The sequence below is a fragment of the Coffea arabica genome, chromosome 10e, assembly GCF_036785885.1.
Source record: "Coffea arabica cultivar ET-39 chromosome 10e, Coffea Arabica ET-39 HiFi, whole genome shotgun sequence".
Classification (NCBI taxonomy): domain Eukaryota; kingdom Viridiplantae; phylum Streptophyta; class Magnoliopsida; order Gentianales; family Rubiaceae; genus Coffea; species Coffea arabica.
The window spans coordinates 42,973,004-42,993,600 of NC_092328.1; the positions used below are offsets into that span (position 1 = coordinate 42,973,004).

At 33.3% G+C, this 20,597-nt stretch overlaps 1 protein-coding gene across 1 annotated transcript; it reads right to left on the minus strand.

The window, feature by feature from the left end:
* Positions 1-483: 483 nt before the first annotated feature.
* LOC113712821 (NAC domain-containing protein 2-like) lies at positions 484-2,402 on the minus strand. The gene is made up of 3 exons (XM_027236416.2): positions 2,090-2,402; positions 1,683-1,963; positions 484-1,376 (listed from the first exon to the last, which is right to left on the minus strand). The coding sequence occupies exons 1-3, from the start codon at positions 2,247-2,249 to the stop codon at positions 891-893; spliced, it is 927 nt and encodes a 308-aa protein (XP_027092217.1). The 5' UTR covers positions 2,250-2,402; the 3' UTR covers positions 484-890.
* Between the last annotated feature and the right edge of the window lie 18,195 nt (positions 2,403-20,597).

A 20,597-nucleotide genomic window follows, 5' to 3' on the forward strand; every position in this document is an offset into this window, starting at 1 on the left:
CGCTTATTAACTGCTCCAATTTTATGGGTTATCGATTGACCTTTTTGACTAAGCAGTAATTTACTAATTTCCACTTTTTTTTATGTCCACTCAACTTTTATTTTGTCATACAATTACCCTATAAACGCTAATTAACAAGCTTTCACTTAACATCCATTTAACATACTCTTTATGAATCAAGGATGGGAATTCTACTTCAATAATTACATTAATTACCAGATATCTCTATAACCAAAAGGTATTAATGGCCTCTCGTATCGTTTATAGCACCTTTGCTTCGGACTCCACTTTCAAGTTCTTTTTCTTTTTTTTTGTCTTGATGTCCCAATTTGAAATTTCTACTACATTTCCATCTTCAAATCCAAATTCCGATGTGAATCTACCAAACAAATAAAAAAATAAAAAAGAAAAAAAAGAAAGCCACACTTTCAATTTTTTTAGAAAAAAAAACCTGCATTAAATAAAACAAATTAAGAACACACAAGCACAAAATTTACAAAATATCCATTGAAACCCTCCATAAAAACTTTTCCATCATGCATGCATATACGACACCTTGTCTATATACACATGAAATTCCAACTTTCTATTAACAAATTCCAACTCAAGAAATTCGAGGACACTATTTTCCCATTTTACCCCTTAAAACCCACCATGACTACTACTACTTACCACTACAGCTACTAGACTATTTTTTTTTTCATTAATTAATTTTCTAGTCCTCTACTTCTCCAGTTCTCCCTAAGGACCCTACCCTATGCAAAGCTCTCACGTGCACACTCACAGACCTAGGTCTCATGTTACACGTGCGACGCTCATGAATTTCAATTTTCATGTTTTCCACTGTAATAATTCAATTTTTCCCTTTTCTTTTTCCCCCCCTCCTTAAGTTAATACGGCCTCTGCAGGTACATGAACATATCCTGGAGCGGCGACATCTGATAACTCCCCTGGAAGTGAGGAGGAGGAGGAGGAGGATTCATCAATGCATTTCCGGTGCTGTCCATGGCAGGGGCATCCACGTAATTAAAGGGAAAATCGAGGGCGGCTTTCTCCCAGTCGCTCAGCTTGCGCTCGCTCTGGACTTCGCACGTGTTGTGCGAGGAGAATTCAGGGGAGACCACTTGCTCCGAACAGCTGGAGTCGGTGTGCAGCTTGGGGACGGAATCCGCTGGGTCGAGGTACATGAAATCGCTGTACACCACCGGTGATGTCTCGGCCAATGACGTCATTATCACCGGCTTTTTGTCCTCTTCTGTCTCCTCCACTTGCCTGCTGTTGCTCATCATCATCATTTTCCGGCTGATGCTGCTCACTTGTTGCTTATCGATTGAGCCCTTTTTGTTGTATATCCGGCACAGCACCCAATCATCCAACTGCAAAATCCAGAACCGTTCGATCAGAATCACATTAAATCAAGACCGTCCAAACACTTCATTTTATTAATTTTCATTTATTTAAACCCCCATTAATTAAAAAAAATCAATATAATTCTCAAAATTAATGAGCGAGGCCCTTTCTTTGTCTTTTTTTTTTTTTAAATAATTATTAGTCCACTCGTTGAAAAATCTAGTCTTATCCCGAGGAAAAAACCAATCCTCTCCCTAATCTAAATCTCAGATGGGGGAGACGACAGCTTTAATATTTAAGGCAGAATCGTCATTTCGCATTTAACCACCCACCCTCAAGTTGTTGTTGTTCTTTTTCCGAGCAGAACGATCGACGTCGGCGAGCCGGTACTCATGCATAATCCAGTTAGTCTTCTCGCCCTTGGGAGCTTTTCCGGCGTAAAAAACCAGCGCCTTTTTTATTCCAACCGGCTTCGGGTTTCCAATCGGCTTATCCGCGCCGGTTGCCTTCCAGTACCCGCTCCCCGCCGCCCTATTCGGCCTCGACCCGTTCGGATACTTCCTGTCCCTCGGCGAGAAGAAGTACCATTCTTTCTCCCCGTACAAAGCCAAACCTGCATACAAAAATAAAAAATTAGACCAAAAACAAAAAAAGAAATTGTACAGATTTGAGGCCTTTCTAGTCTAATTTCTTTCAAACATTCAACAAGAATAATAGCAAAAAATATATATATATATACCAGGTAAATCCCATGGGTCATATTTGTAGAGGTCAATTTCTGCGATAATAGGAACAGCAATCACTTGAGAAGCACATTTTCTACACAGATAATGCATCACAAGTTCTTCATCGGTCGGATGGAATCTGAAACCAGGCGGCAATTGCAAATCGGAACCCATTTTTGTCCTCCCTTTTTTGCCCTTTGCGAAATTTCTAATTTCTTTTTTTTTTTTGAATTTTCTTCTCTGCTAGACTAGCCTAGTACTGGTACTAAGGATGGTAGGAGGAGGCGGAGGAGGAGGAGGCGGAGGAGGAGCTGAAGGCTGAAGGTTGAAACTTCGGACAGAAGGGAAAGAGGGGAATATATAGGCGAAGAAGGGGGACACGTGGCGGGGAAAGGCTGCAGGTTTCTAGAAGACACGTGGGCGATAAAAGGATGGCGAGGGGCAAAAAGGGTAGGATGAGGATAAAAGGGACACGTGTCGAGGAGAGAAGTGGGGTTCGTGCGTGCCGATAGCCCACATGGAGGGGAGTGCTTCTGTCACTGCTTACGTACACAAATTTGGAGGGATGTACTACGTGTGATGAGGATGCGACTCAGCATAACGGTTTCCTCGAACTTGCTATTCAATTCTTGGGGATTTCTGAGTCAGCTAAATTGGAGGGGGGGATGAAGGGAGTGGATCGGACGGTGGAGGAAGGGGACACGTAAGCCCGAGTAATGAGTACGTGATTGAAGGGGTGTGATTTGTCTTGTAATGATAAAGCCGGGAGTGGGGAGATGATTCAATGTGTCAAAAGTTTGTCAAAGAGCACCGATCAGCTTGACACATTGGCAAGGGGGCGATGTAGCTTTCAATTTAATGCTATGTTTTCTTTTAGCACTTTTTCTTTTTAAATTAATAATATAACTTGGTTGTAAAATTTATTATTATGAGCTGTACAAGATACAAACTTAAAAGTACACCTATTCACTATTTTTAAAAATTCTATTTGGATTTTCATGTTTTTGTAAGAATTTTTTTTTAAAAAAATGGGATTGAATATTATTTGATGCAAATTTATTTTAATAGACTTAACAGATTTTGTTATGTGATATGTGTGAGATAATAAAAAATATAGGTGAAAAGAGGTAAAGAAAAAATAGTGTAAAAATTTTACAAATTGCTGCAGCACTTTTTGAATCGAAGTTTGTGCAAGAAGAAAATGTGAGTGGGAAATGAAATGTTCTTGAGATTATCAAAAAAATTGTGAACGTAGGTTAAGGATTTATTTGCATGAGAATGAATATGAAAATGGTTTAAAAGGGGGGTATCTGAGTTCACTGACTTATTTTGTTAAAAGTGCTTTTTTGTTTAAAGAAATCGTACGAGAATATATATAAGTTTGATGTGGCAACAAAATGCAATGTTGACGTAATATATGTAAGATAAAAATTAAATTAGAAAGATGAAACATTGACTAGAAAAATATGTTAAGGAAATAGTATGAAAACACTTTTCCAAACGAAACGTTATTTCCAAATAGAGCCATTGACTTTCTACCCAAAAAATTCCTCTAGAGATGATCAAAGATGCTTATTTGTTTTTCTTTTGGTATCGAGTCAGAGCTTTATTACTGACGTGATATGATTTTGGGGTTGTTGGCCTACGCTGGTCCATTGGGGGATTATGGTGGTTGGAGGATTTACAGAAAAATAAATAATTTTTTTTGGAAAGAAAAGAAAAAGGTAATGTAGCAAGTTTAAAAAAAAAATAATTTTATCACATTGCAAGTTTAATTTTCTTCCATTCTCATCTCAATAAGTTTATACCTTAAGAGGAATTAGGTTAGGCTGGGGAGAGAATTAGTGGAAAATGGAAGGACTAGAGAATGTAGAATATTTTCCCCCTTTCTTTAGAGCTGATGATTTATTTTTCTTTTAAAAGTAACAAAAAGTACCTATAAATGTTGATTTTCTTTTTCTTTTAATATAAGTCACAGGATTTAAATTCGGAAATTTCACTTATACTCTCTTCCTCGAATCCATCCCCCCTCCCACCTACCTGTAAAGGGCGTTGTACATTATACCATTGAATTTACACTTTTGCTAAGACATCAAAAAATTGTGGTAACAAATACAGCAAAGGGAATGGATCCCCTTTCAAGTTGAAAATTAAACAAAAATAAAACTCTTGAAACGCCATGTCTTCACATTCCAACTTCAAATTATCTTTATATCCCAACATGCATTCAATAACCAGATCAGAATTTTTTTTTTTTCAAAACGATATATGGTTGTATTCCTTTTCAAAAGATGTACAAGTACGAGCAAAGGCTCGATGAAACTATACAAGCGGTCATTTAACCACTAAGGAAACAAAAGTTTCTCATCAAAAGTAATGCCTAAAGCATAAGTACTAAGCTTGGAGCTTAGATGATAGTTATCATTTTGAACTAAACTTAAACCAGATCAGAATTGAAACTACTCCAAGTATGATAAAAGGAATTTAGATTGACGTTCAAGTACAACAAAGGTACAAAGAAAAACTCTTAATAGGAAATTCTAGGCGAGCAGAGACTTGTGTAAAAAAGAAATAAACCCGTAGGAAAACCTTGAAAGTGAAAGTGAGGAGGTGTTGGTGGCTAGGCTTAGAAAAGGGTTAAGACTTAAACAAGAAATAAATTCGTAGGAAAATCTTGAAACTGAAAGTAAGGAGGTGTTGGTTGCTAGGTTTAGAAAAGAACTAAAAGGAGAAGGAGAAGAAGAAAAAAAAGGGCGAAATATAATTTTCTTAGTTCCAATCTCATCCAAAAAAAAAAAAGATAAGATAAGAAGTCTATAAACTTTTTTCATTATCTTATATCATGTCAAGACGACTGTTGAACGGACGCGGATTTGTGCAGTGGTATTATCCGCAAGTATAGTCCAGCAAGAAAACAAAAAAGTCCTAACAAAGAAAGGGCATAATGATGGAATTCTTAAATAAACATCATTGTCAAATGTCAATAAACTCTCATTAAACTGCGCATGCAAAGGAATCTGAGATATGATTGGCTATTACGCAATCAATCGAGTCATCATCAACGTTTCTCTTTCTCTCTTTAAATATTAGGTAAACCATAGATAGAAAATTGTGGGCTTTAGAGGTTTGTAAAAATGTTTATATGTTAACGTTAGTTGAAATGGGTAAAATTTATGTTAAAAGGTTTGAAATGTTTGTAGTTAACACTTTCATTATCCACGTTAATGTCTTTGCCAACTTGAGTAAAGTCTCTGTGCTTAAAGGTTAATAATAGATAAGTGGCTAATGAAGCCATTATTTCAAGTCAATCATAATAATAATACTATGTTTTGGAAAATCAAAGGATGGACAAAACTTCAATATGCCTTTACCCATAACCCATAGTCTTATCCTTTTTTGGGATAGTAAATGAGCACACTTTGTATATTATTCAAGAAGTATTTGATCCTTTTTTTGTTGGCACATGACTATCCAAAGATTCTCAAGGAAAATACTTTTACTACTTTTTGGGATTACTATTACTTCATCTTTAATACTCCCTCCGTCCCACTTTGATAGTCCTGATTTCTTTTTCACACGGATTAAGAAAAAGTAGTTAACTTTGTTGAAATAATAAATTTAGATAGCTATTTTCCTAAAATACCCTCGCATTAATTAGAGTACAACTTTTATGGGAACTTGAATTGATGGTAAAAAAAGAATCAACTCTCATTAAATGGGGTAGGTTTATAATAACAACAACTTACATTGAATAAGTGTATTTTAGAAAAATTAAAATATAACTACATTCTTCAATTGGAAAGTGGACTACAATTTGGGATAGACGAAAAAGGAAAATAGGACTATCAAAGTGGGACGGAGGGAGTATGTTTTTAGAGTTATCTTAAGTAATTAAACAATGTAATTAAAAGACAATGCATTTTAAGAAAATGTTTTGTACTTTGGTTAAGAGTGATGAGACTTTTCAGCACAATAGTAATTGACTAGATAATGAAAAAAAAAAAAATTGCAACATGCTAGATTCTTTCAAATTCCCATTCCCTCTTCTTGCATCTTATGTAAATTCCACCTCTCCTGTGTTAGGGGGAAAAATTACTAAAAAAATGTGATTTATATATCGTTTGGAGAGCTTGGCTAATTAAACCAACAAGTTTGAATGAGCATATTCAGGCCAAACTCGAGGGAAAGTACTTGGCTTTAGTTATTTACTTCTTTGATTATTGATCTAAGTTTGTACAGGATTTGGTGTAAATCTTGTCCAAGTTTATCTCATTTACAGTCCATCCTGATTTATGTTGTGAAACAACAAAACCACTGAGCATTTTTACTCATTTTAACATGGAAGATAATTAGTTGGTAAGGATCAAACAATACGAAGCTTGTTCTTGCTAGTTAGTAACTTAGTGTAACAAGGGACCTAAGAGTTTTGACTCTCTGCGTATCTTGATTTCGATGTTTTAAGTATCATTCCGACCTACAATTTAATTGTTCTTGAAAGACTTCACTAGCTATGGTCGATGCTGCATTTTGTTAATTATTCCTAAATTTGATGATGGAACAAATAAGCCAATAAAAATAGTTAGCGTATTTTATTTAAATTTGATTAAATTTATAAATGCTTAAACTTAAATTTATTGCCATAAACACTTCCTTGATTAATTTTACATTTTCAAAAATATTAATATTCGGATCCTTTTAACACGTGCCCCGATAGGCCTCTCATGTATAAACCCTTTAAAAAATGCTTGTTAAATAAATTAACAAGTATTTTAATCAGTACATTAACAAGTTTTCTTTTTTATATTAGTATTAGTTGTGAATTTATGGAAGCATGAATAATTTATAAAAATAAAACAACATTCTTATTTATTCACGACCATTTAAGTGGTCAGATACCATATTAATTTTTGGTTCAATTATTAAATACCACAGATGCAAAGACATATTTTCTCCGTGAATGAATATTAAATGTTTAGAAACTTTAATGAAGTAAATAAAACCAAATAATCTTAATACACATGGATATAAAAACTAATTGAATTTATGGATAAAAATAAGTTTATCGAAAGAGAGAGGAAAATCAAAATAAAAAATTTAAATTTATTAAAAGGGATTAAATTGTTAAAAGAGAAAGAAACTACAAAAAAGAATTAATTAGAGAAAAAAATTCAAATTTATTAAAAAAGATTAATTCTGCCATGGCCTCGAACAGTCTTGGGTTGGGTCATGCATTGTAACTTCGCATAGGTCATTCCAGGTCCTGCGTTTCTGAGTCAGCGTGTCACAATATCATTGGGTGATTCTGGTCACAATCATGATGATGTGGTCGTAGGGATTTATCTGGACTTTTACAAAATCCAAGTCAAAACTTTTGACTGTATACTTACCTGACGGCTGACCTTATCTTAAAATACGGAGGAATTTTGGCGAGGAATATGCCCATCAAAGGAATCAAATTCCCAGACCGGTAAATGTTGCTTCAGAGAAAAGAATTAGAGATGTGGAATTGACACTCTACAGTTTCGTAAGTGATGAGTTGGATGGTTCGGAGAAAGGAGTGTAAGTAAAAAAATTTAAATTTAAATTCTCTCATTTATATTAAAAAAAATGTTGAATTGATATAGTACAGTTTTCCGTAAGTTATAGATTTTACATTCGAATCCTCTCACTTATAAAAAGAGAAAGAAAAGGATGTTGAATTGACACCCCACAGTTTCCTATTTTGGATGCTCAATTTTTTGAAATAATTATTAACACTTTTCGTGAGGTGATATATGTAAGATAAAACGGTGGCTAGAAAGATAAAAATGTGTATTGAAAATTGTGTTTGTGATCCAAATAAATAATTTTTGTGCAAATAATACCTATACAAACAATTTGTTCGTATCATAAATATATTTTTAATCACTTTTTTTGTATTCTCAATGATAATATTTTTTAATTTCATGTGTATTATATTACATCACAAAGAGTGATATCGTCGTGTTATTCCAAATAATTTCCAATCCATACACACACAATTTTTTCCTCAGATTGATGTGACTTTGCAAACCCTAAGCCGTCGTGAATTTGTAGTATTAGTTTGGCTGGAGAAACATTCTTCTATTCTGAATTCATACATTGTATTCAGTCTTAATGGAACAAGTCATGGTCATTAAAAGTGTGGATTTAAAATGAAAGAATATGAATTCAGTCATTCCTTTCACATATAACCAATGAATGAGATTATACAGATTGAAATGGACCAAATGGCTAGGATATGACTTGTGAAGGCACGCCTTGGTGCACTGGAATAATTTGAAATGAAAAACCGTTTCTGCTTTAAGTAGTTTTCAATTCTTTTAAACAGTTCTCAATCTCGTGTAATTTCTTTTCAATGAAAGTTAACCTTTATCTTCAAATCTGGATTGAAAAACCGATTACCTCTGATGAAGAACATTGCACATTTGTCTGACCGTGGATCGAAAACAAAAGAATTGATATCTTGAGCGCAATATTAACCCTTAAATAGATTAAACAAAAAAAAAAAAGAAAAATCCTCATCTAATTTTTTTTTTGGTTTCCTGTGCATAGCAAAGTGAACCCTTTTTTTGCATTATGAAGTTTAAAAGTAAAATTGGAAAAAGGAAAACTCTAATAGTTTTTTTTTTTTTTTTTTTTAACCGCCACAAATTGTGGCAAATTTATGAGAGGTAGGGATTGAACCCCTGACCTCCAGCATCACCTTTAATGGTGATGACCACAACTCTAATAGTTTGTTACTTAAGAATGAAGTAATTGTAGATGATCAGCTGATGTCATAACATCTAAAAATAGTAACATCCTAGCAGCAGTAAGTTCTAACTTCTAAGAAGTCAGTGTGGTGAGGTGGCTGCAAGATCTCGCTATTTTGCAAAATTTTGCATAGCAAGTCCACTAGTGCTTGAAATGTATATCATCTCTCAAAATGTTCTATCAGTTGTTTTTCAATGCATCTTGAGGTATAGACTGTAGTCGTTGAGTCGAACCGGAATATGGGCATCATAATACCCTTATTGTTTTCCTTCTTAATTAATATAGAAGTTTGTTTTTCTTTTTCTTTTTCTTTTTTGAAAATTTTTGCTCGCAAGAAAGGAGTGACGTTTAAGAAGCAAATAAGGAAAGGAGGGATTTGAATTCATAATCTCTAATTCCTAGGTTACTAATCGATGTAGAAGTTTTTGCCTTAATTGATATAATACAGTAGAAGTTACTAATGTACAAGTTTCTTTTATTTCATGATATTATTATGGGCGTTGCTAAGGGGTGGATCGCTTGTTACTACTAGAGTTGCAAACGAGTCGAATCGAGTTGAATTTTGGTCTAATTGAGTCGAATCTTGACTCGATTTTATCAAATTCAAATTCGACGAGCTCTCAATATAAAGATTAAGCTCGAGCTTGAACTTAAAAAAAATTATTTTATGTTTGAAAAATAAATAAAATAATAAATTTTCTTAATAAATAAGAAGATATTAGGGATATGTATATATGCAATTTCATTATTAAAACAAAAAATATATAAATATATACAATCGAGCGGTCTCGCAATATTTTTGAAGTTGAATTTGAATTCGAATTCGACTTGGTCAGTTCAAACTCGACTTGATTCGAGCTCTAGTCGAGTTTTGTCTCGAGCTGTTCGCGATTGGTTCGCGAGTGACTGGATTTGTGTGCAGCCCTAGATACTACATATAATTTATGCAAAGTTTACTATTTGAATGCATCTATTATACTTGTATTGCTCCTCTTGCATACGGAGTATTTTCTCGATTTAACTTCCCTTATCCAAAAGACTAACGCCCAAAGCCCACCAAACAATTAAGCTAGTCTAACAATAATTTTTTTTTTTTAATCATGTATCTAGAGAACCGATCCCCTAGAATGAATTGGATGGAGATATTCAAGTTGCCATTAGAATACATGGAACTTTATTCTAAATTATACTGATGTTAATATTTGTAGATTAGGTTAGGTATTACTGTAGAATAATTTACATATAATTCTAGATTGTATTGCTTCCAGGTAGTGGCCATGCAAGTTTCTGGAAGAGACATGCATGTTAGGTGCAAGTGGCTTGATGGTCTGTCAAACAAATCTGATGGCGGTGGCATTTTGTTTGATTCCAGAAACCAGGGAAAAGCTAGAGAAATCATGGATTGTCGATCACATCTTTTTCAAGATAATAACTTTATCAAAAAAGTTATCAAATTGTTTTGTGGTGATTCTTATTTGTCATATGAAAATTCTCAAATTTGGGAATTAAATAGCCAGCACTATTTATGGATAAAAAAAGATAAAGGAGAATTTATCTGTTTTTGTTTATCTGAATCCTAGCCTCTCTTTTTGAGCACACAAGATTGATAAAGAATAGGATTCCCGGATCCAAACTTGGTGATTCAAACCGGACAACCGTGTTAAGAAAAGAATTTTTAAATCATGATTTTAGCAAACAAAAAATATTCTTGGTATTTCCACGCAACACATCTTCTGTCTCAATCCCTGTGCCACTGTCTATTCTATTTTTTTATTATATTGCTACTTCTCTTTTATAAATATCATATTTTAGTTTTTTTTTTTCCTTAAGATCCAATAACTATTAACTGAGTAATACACAAAATTTTACTCATAAATTGATCAATGTGAAGATAATTCCTTAAAATGTTAAATAATATTTGTGAAGCCCATAATGATATCTATGCTACCGAGTATTGTCATAATATCAGTCAATTTCATTCTTTTAACTAAATAAGGAAGAATTTGCAAATTGATAAAACCCGGTGGAAGAATTTTCCATCTCCAAGGAAAAACACTTCGATATCCTACCAAAAAAATTCCCAATTCTTCTTTTGGTGTCTCAACTCTCACATAAAGTTCTTGTTTCGACAATTCAAAGGTCAGAGTAGGTTTTTTACTAATAAATCGATATTCAAAATCATTTTATTCGGAATCTTATATACATATATATATATATATATATATATATATATGTATATGTATGTATGCACGAATATTCCATAATGATGAAATTAAAGGCTGGTCTGTATCCAAATCAAAAGGTTGGGAAAGAAAAAGAGAATCTAAGGATACAAATTTCTTCCCCTTCTCTGTTCTACTAAATTGAAGCTTGATAATAAACATATTATCACATTGATTACTAAAAATGCATAGCGTATTTTGTGATACCAAGAATGATACGAAATTCATTCCGTTGGGTCGTCTCTAATCTAATGAAATTTGTCAAGATTATTATAGATCCAGGGTTTAGCAATTACTATTTTCATTTGACCATATGACGTATGCAATAACACAATAGAGAAAGAAATTATGACAATGAAGATAAATACAAAGACAAGCATGTACAAAAAGTACGACAAATTTTGTCACTCATTGAAATTGTGATCCACATTTAATCTCATCCATCTAATTCCAAATAAACTTCATCTGGATCATGAAATGTATCTTACAATTGCTCAACTTGATTATTATTGTCCACAAAAATGTATTCACGAAAAACAAACGTAGTAATTTTTTAAATTCTTTGAAAAATTGTTACGTTTTCGTGAATAAATTTTTCAATCACCTTTTTACTTCACATATATCAAATCACTACAAAAATTTTTCTACAAAAAAGTCCAGAAAAATGCAATCCAAACATGACCCAAAATTTCGTAGAAAAGTTGTCTGTATTTGATGTACACGGTAATTTCCTATTAACTTCATATTACAAATATTAGAAGAAGAATCCTTTTTTCTTCCTTTCCTTCTTCTTGTTTTTTTAAAAAAATTTTAAATTTTTGTTTGGATGTTCAACAAGATGGAATACCTACAATATATAGAGATAGCTAACGAATTAGTTGGCAAACACTCCCAAAGGTCCCACCAGCAAAAGAAGGTAAATCTATGGCATGTGGTATGAGAAATGAGTGTCTACCCCCTACCATTCAAAAGTCTGAACAGAAAATTCAAGAAAAAAAAAATGGTTCAAAAGTTGGGCATTGAAAGTTAGAAGCAAGAAAACCTATGTAGGAGACAACATTAATTTCCAGTCATAGGTGAAAGTGAAACTAAGTTGGAAAAGTTAACAAAGTGGGCGGCGTGACTAAACTTTTGATAGATTTTGCAGAGAAAAGGCTGTCTATGTTAAATGAACATAACCTTTCACTTTCAGTTAGTGTTGGACTCATGTTCGCCAGAAACTTCGTGGTAGGGGCGGCGCTGCTGGACCTCCCACAGCCGCCATTGCTAGTCTTCATCTTCTTCCACACAATCCACACTTTTAACATCACCTCCTGGGAAGGGTCTACCCCAGTCAAGATTTAAGGTACAAATTTAATGAAGAACCTTGGCACCACGTTTATTAGTCTAGAATGTCTTGGTCCAGTAGTGGGCTGCGATTTGATTGAGGAATTTGACGAAATTTTTTTAATTATTTCAAAATTTTATAGGTTGTTTGAAGTACTTAGAAAGTAATTGGATTTTCGTGAAGTTATTTCCAAAATAAAAATAATAGTTTGGTGACAGGCGTCTTAAACTTTAAAAGTTACGTGCTTGTATAAATAACACTCGTTTCATCGTTACTTATGTTGTTTGGAATTTTAAATAATCGAAAAAATTCTATAAATCAAGTTGATAATACCTACAAAAATAGAGATAAAGAAATAGAATAATGATAGATTTTTTAAAAAAATTAGTAGTTAAGATTTGTCCGTAATTCTGAAAATTACAAATTCTGACATCAGGAGGTATTGAATTTGATCCTCCTAGTTTGGAATTGTAAACTGTTGGGACGAATTAAATCCACACATCATTATTTTTTTGGGCTATTGTTACAATTTTTTTTTGAATTATTTTTACTTGTAATCTTGTTGTTTTCAACTAAAAGATGAATTTATATGTGGCTCTTCAATATTAACAGTGCAGGTTGTTGCTTATTTGATGAGATTTTACATAATAAAGGGTTAAAAAAAAATTCAAATTCAAGCATTGGAATATTGGTTCAAAGAACCCCTCCATCTGAAAAATGGCTTTTAAACTCTAAAGATATTTTTGTTTAATATGTTTCATGAGTTCGAATTTTGAACTCAAACATGGCCAAAGCATAATAATATGAAATATTGCATTATCTAATGAATTCTAATATATCAAGAATTTTCCTCATCAAACTAGCTAGTAAATTATAAAAGATATTTTAGCTCAAATTTTTTTTTTAAAAAAAGAATTTCTTGACCTATAATAATTTTCTAGGGTTTTTGAGTTTTATATATTATAGGTCTTTTTCAATCACATGCATAATTGCTCCAAGGTTAATTCAAGATTTCTTGAACATAAAAGTCAGATAAATGGATTGGTCTTAAAGTAATTTGATTATTCAATGTAGACTTCGAGGCATATGTATTTTAAAAAGAATTGATTATAGATGATTTTAAGCTTGACCACATATGGTTCAAAAAGAAGTCCAACTAATCACTCATGGATATTGATTGCTCTTGTACATACGACAATGTTAAATAAAAACTTCCCCAAGTAAAGATCCTAATTTTCAGAATGTGACTTTCTTCGTTGTTTTATTTTTCACTTATTAAAGTACTAATTAAAAGCAATTTGGGAAAATTATAATTCTTTAATAATTTAGAAATCATTATACCCACAGAAATTAAAGATCTTCATCATCCGAATTTATTTAGATTGGAAAACGTGAGAGACTTTAAATGTCGAATCGGACAATTTTATTTTTTTTTGTCAATACAGAAATGTCCTGATCAATTCTTACGGGGTCGTCGAATCGGACAATTAATGAATATTTTTATACGAGCGAAAAAGGATTAACTAGAGAATTTTTCACTCATCTAAAATAAAAAAAAAAAAGAAAAGGGCAGAATCTAGTGTTTCGTGACATTCTTTCTTTTTTCTTTTTTAATTAATTTTCTCTTTTTTGGTGAATAAAGTCCGCAAACTGAGCAGCCAGTTGTGCTGACTCACGCACCACCAACTTGCGACATTATGTTGCCATGAAAGATTCAAAGAATCTGCAAATTTGTAATCACACAAATGGATGCAAGTAGGATTGATTCTCATCTCTCTGATCTGGCGGTACGAATATTAGTTAGCCGATTATAATGATTTGACTTTCAAACTCTTCCCTCTCTCTCTCTTTCCTTTCTTTTTTCTCTCATAAGGTTTGAAATTTTCCATTGATCAAACAAGCATTCAAACAAGCATTTGGGTTGGGTCGTGGGTTTAGTTTATATCCGGTGTGTGTGTGTTTCTTACCTAAAGTATGAGGGGAAACAAGCATTCAAACTAGAGAGCTACCGGACGATCTCCATATTACAATTTGCTCTATCAAACTAGAGAGCTAAAAAATCAAAGTTGAAACTGTTTCATTAGTTACTTTTTTACTGTTTGTGTAATTAGACCTATCAATGGGTCGAATTCGGGCCGTAATTCATTATTCCGGACCTGGACCCGTTACTACTATACTGGTCCCGTATCCAACCCGTTTACCTGACGGGTCTTCTACTTTATGTTTCGGATCCGGATCCGACGGGTCTACCCGAATCCGGATCCAGGTTCGGGTCTACCCGAAAAAATAGCTGAAACCTGTTTTACAACAAAATTAGAAAAAGTACTACTTTTTTTTTTTATTAAGAAAGGTCAATTTAATTTTGTCCAACAAGTATTATTTCAATGTTGTCACTTGGTTAAAGTCTTAGCTGGGCTATATTGCATGTGTTAATTAACATCTTCTAGGTATAATGTTTAGCATTGATAAATACTTTTTGTAAGATTCAAATTCATACTTTCGCAACAGGTGTTGTATGTGCCAAAGGCTCTGCATGTCCGTGGATAATATTTAGTTGTTTGGGCCTTTGGGGTATAGAAGTAAATTTGGGGTATAAATTTGGGATATATTATTGGTATATATATATATATCTATTTTATATTCGGATACGGGTCAAATACAGGCCAGAATGATGTATTTCGTATTCGACCCGTTTTTTTTTTTTTTTTTTGATAAAATGGATTCGGATTCGGGTCCGAGTAATGGAATTATATCCCTATTCGGACCTGTAAAAAATTGACGGATTCGGGTCTAATCCGGGTTTAGACCCGGACAGTTGACAGTCCTATGTGTAATGACATATTAGACTTCCTTAGTCCCGATATCAGAGCCATTCTTTAGAAATTTAATCTTTTACGGAGACAAAGTAATCTGACGTGGCATAGTGAATTTACATATGTATTCTTTTGAGTTCAAAATATTCCATTATTAAATATATATTAATATTTTAAAAAGTTACTCTTTCGTATTGTAAAATTGAAAACTATACATATGAAATGGTGATTCTTATTCTGAAATATCAATAAAGTGGAAATGTGACATTAATGATGAGACAGAAAGAATATACACTTGCGAAGTAAGATCCTGTTTAATAAATCAGTTCAACACTTAAACTTAATTGATTCAGATCTTAACATATTCAAACCGTTTGATAACCAAAAATTAAACATCTGAATTAATTAAGTAACACCTAAGCCCACTGAATTCTTGGCCTCCAACTAGTCAAAAAAAAAAATGTTAAAGTGAAAATGTGACAATAACGATTATGAGACGGAGGGAATATACACTTGCAAATAAGTCTCATACTACAAATATGCATGCACCTCCGCTCAAGCCCATCGGATTCTTGTGCCGCCAACTGGCCGGAAAAAGAAAAATGTATTGGCACGGTTATATCAGCAACAAGTCAACGACTTCTATGTTTTCAAATGTTCATCTTACCTAGCTAGAATTATATCATGATTTCTTTAGCACCTGGTCCACGAACCACGATCATATCATCATCATCATGACCTTACCTGGCGTCCTAGAAGTATCATAATCATAGGTGCAATATATTGAACAAAAATTACCATCAACTTGCAATGCTTTCCCACTTCTCAAAGTGATTATCAAATACTCACTTTTGTTTATGCAGTAATATTTGAAAAAAGAAAGATTTGTGTGTCTGGTCAAGTGGGGGACCAAGACCCTAATTCCACTGTACATTTGACGTTCTTGTTTTTTCGGCGGGGAGTGGGGGAAGATATGCCGCAATGGCGTGCTGGTGTGGACCTATGTAATTCACGGTGTTAATGCATGCTTGAACATCAAGGTTTTGTTGCAATCTGGGGTGGATGTGTTTTTGTTTTTGACTTGCCCAAAGGATGAAATTCATTTAATATTTTAGGTGGCGACATTGATATAAATAAATAAATAAATAAATAAATAAATATATATATTTCTTAGACTCGGAGCTTTCCCATGTGCCCTGTACTAATTTTTTTTTTTTTTTTTTTTTTTTTGAGGATTGCCCTGTGTAATTCAGATAAACATTGCATATGCATATGATAGATACTAGGCAGATACCAGTTATAATTCAGATAAACATTACATATGCATATGATACTAGGTATAATCACCCCGGATTTATATTTTTTGGAGAACCCGTTTGAATTGCTAGTTGTTAGAATTTTTGGTGAAAAAATATATTGTAACGATTTGATATATATGAATTAAAATGTGGCTGAAAAATATGTTTACGAAAAATATAGAAGTTTTCTTCAAAAAATTGCAATTCAAACAATATAGCTCTTACATTGTTCTTTAAAGTTCTTTTTATGAAAAGGTCTGGATGCATGTTACATGATTTTGATTCAAATTTAAAATCCTCGTTGAAGTATACATGTTATACATTTAGATCTACTAGTTTAAAAATACCTTTACATGAGTTTAACCAAAAAGATGAAGTTAATTTAATTATTTCTTTGACTTCAGGCTTTCCCTCTATTATTCAGATAAACATTACATATGCGTATGATACTAGGCACATACTAGGTATAATCACCCCAAATTTATATATTTTTTGATAAACTAATTTTTCTTACACTGTCTATTAAACTTCTTCTTATGAAAAGGTCTAGATGCATGTTACATCATTTTGATTCACATACAAATCTTCTTTTGGCATGTATAAAGATGTCTTTACATTGGAAAATCAACCATTTCTCTATTACTTTGTATGTGTTGCATTTAGTAAAGCAGTTGTTAATATTTATTAATATCTTCAAATTCCTCATATTCATTGGACTTCAAATGAATCGGTTGATTGCGAAGACAATTCTTATTGCTTGCCTATGTATTATGCCTTAATGATAAGGAGTTAAGCAAGAAAAGATTACTGTCATGTATTTAGCTGAAACTTTTTTTTTTTTGAGATTTTCTATCCTTCAAGTGGCATTAAGTTTTCACTTTGAATGGATCCAACACTTTTACATAGATGATAAATAATAATTTCTGTGAAGAGGGAAAAATAAAGGGAATGTGGAGGTTTACAAAATTTAAAAAAGACAATTGTATATATACCGATTGAACTTAAAACACTTTATAACCGTATTTTATAATTTTTCAAAGTAGAGAGCAATTGTCCACTCTTAATTATATATCGCTTTGCATATATTTGTACGTACGATTATATCTAATAATCGTATTTTAATTTTGGCATATATACCTTCTTAGCGATGGTTCACATTTTCTCCTCCCTTATGATAGAGATCTAATAAGGCAAATCCTAAAATTCTACATGCAAATTACACAGGAAATAGGATTAGACAGTCGAAATTTGTTATTCTCAAAGCTTTTGTTGTAATCTTTTGGTCCCAAATGTCATCTCTATATACATCATTTGGTCAAATTTTATATACTTCTAGATATGGTTTTTTTTTTCGGTTGCCCGCCCGGTATCCGAAACTTTGCCCCGACTAATCTGGATCCGACCCGCGTCGCGCATCTGACTATGGTAGGTGAGTCTCCCAACAGGGGTGTCTGCGTATACTAGGATTCGAACACGAAACCTGCTTAAGCAAATCCGAGCCGCTTACCACTCGGACCAACCCCTGTACTTCTAGATATGGTTGAATCCATTGTGACACTAGCACAAATCTGCCCAATTTTGATCCTTTCCCTGAGGGTCCCAAATGATTTAGATTGTTGCAATTTCAATCAAAGCTGGGGAGCAGAGCAAGGTGGGGAACCCACTGAACCGTTTCCCACTCGTGAATGCTAATGAGTAGCCTAACAAGACAACAATCTTAAAACGTTGTTGGTCTTGAAATGTTCTAAACTTCTAAGGAGATGTTGCCCAAAACAATAATCAATGTTACTGCCATACAGAAGACAAGGACGGTAACAATCTAGCTATCTTTATCGTATGACTTCGTTTTCTTTAGTTTTTGGATCTAAATTTACAATTACTTTCATGTAGTGGGGTTGTGGATATTAGACCACATTTGGGCCACTCATTCATGTAGTGGCGTAAGCCTACCCAGCTGAAACACAGAGTTGGAATTTTCACATCTACGTTGTTACATTTTCTCTAACTTTAATTTTCTTTAATTTGTCGCATTTCCAACTGTTTTCTGTATTGATCAGTTCTTGAGTCGCTTTAATTATCCTGAACAAAAAAAAAAAACCAAAAATAACTTATGATTTTCTAAGTTGCTATATATTTATAAGGCCTTCAAACTAATGCAGGTAACAAAGAGCATATTTCAATTAGTCCAGCAGAAATTTGCATAACATACTAAAAGGGGTTGAGGGGTCGGCCTTGTGTTGCTGGTTTTTCCACTGACCAGGGTTCGATTCGTGCCCGCTACGTCGTACATCCTGACTCGCCCGAGAAAGCTATATGGGACTGTCGGCTTCCCTCCGATTTGGTGTGCCTGCTCGGGTCCAAAGGATTCGGGGCGGAGCATGTTCCGGGTTATAAAGAAAAAAAGGGGGTCTATTTTAGTACCCTTTCTTACACATGTGGAAGAGATTAGAATATTAGCATTGAAAAGATTAATTTAAACACTAGCCACATGTGACATCTCTTTCAAAATTCTTTGATTTCTTCTGTTGGATATTCTGCCCAATTAAGAAACTGTCACGTAATTTAGCTAAAGTTAGCAATAGATACTGCTCTTTTTTTTTTTTTTTTTCCTTTCAAAGAGATGAAAGAAGAAGAAGGTACGTATGGTCTAAGATATATCCTAGAAAACTTCGACAAAGAAAACCTCAAGTATATCTAGATTACGTGGACGCAGCATCTATGACAAATTTCTCAAAGTAGTTCAACAAAACCTCATCATGAATTTTATTAAATACTTTGGTCAATTTAAAACATCCCTTAATAAGCGTATTATGACTTTTTATAATAATGATCCTTTCGGATTTGACATAATTATAGTGACCTTAAACCTATCTTCTTAAGCTATATATAGCAAGTTTTCAGGTCGGCATCGTAAAATTAAGTCTTTGTTATCTTTTGATGTCAATCACCTTACCTAATACGCTGTTTATGAACATAATCTTCAAATTAAATACAAATAGTATGGAAAGAGAAATTTTGTCTGACACCACCATGGAGGATGATGCAAGATGGTGAGAAATTTGAAGGATGACCAATTAATCCCAGAATTCAAAGAGGGGCTCTTTGTATTATGACAAAATTCATGCTAAAGCTGTTTTGATTACAAGTAGAAGGTCTTTCTACAGGAATAATTAAAGGAAAAATTGTAGCTCAAATTTCTTTATCCTTAGGGGATATGAAAACACCCTGCAGTTAATGCATCTAAAATCAACATCTAGTATACTAGCTTTTTACAGTTGACATGGTCTGTCAGAGCCTCCATTTCAATATCTACAATCTTCCACATATGATCATCAGCTCTTTAAGATGTTGTATTCAAGGTTTGACAATCTTCAATTGATTCACACGTACTAATGTTTCAATTCTATCAAGATCTTTAAAAGGGCGTACAGTTCAAAGATTAGAAACAACTATGTTGTACGACTAACTTATCTAGATTTAATTGGGTTGGAGGAGTTTGGTCCAAAAATCGATTCCTAGTTTATTTGAAAGTACGATTGTGGGCTGCTTTGACCTGATCTATTCATTTTACTTAATTTCTACAAGAAGATAGATTTCTATATGATGTTCTAGATATATTTTTCTTTGCCTCAACAGGGCGGATTAGAGGATATATTGTCAAAAGTCAACTGGTTTGGTGGTAGTACATACTAAAGATTAGCATTACTTGGTATATTTTGTCTTTACAAGGTGATCATGGATTACTCTCTAAGCAATTGCTATTTTTTTTCTAGTGGGGGTATCTTGAAGCTAAATTGTCTTCCTAGTTTTCATGCTTACAATTCAATAAGGGTGTAAACAAGTTTAGTCAAGTTGAGCACTAGCTTAAACTTGTTTATTTATTTTAACGGATTTAAAGTTATGTACAAGTTTGACTTTTATTTATAGAGCTGAATACGAGTCGCTTAAGTTTTGATATATAAATTTCAAAGTTTACGCCTTTTGAGTTCAGATCAAAACTTTACTAGATGCAAATCTCTGTTCATATTTGGCTTGATTACTTTGGTAAATCACATTCGAAGGAGCTCTTCAAGAGTTGATGATTTGAG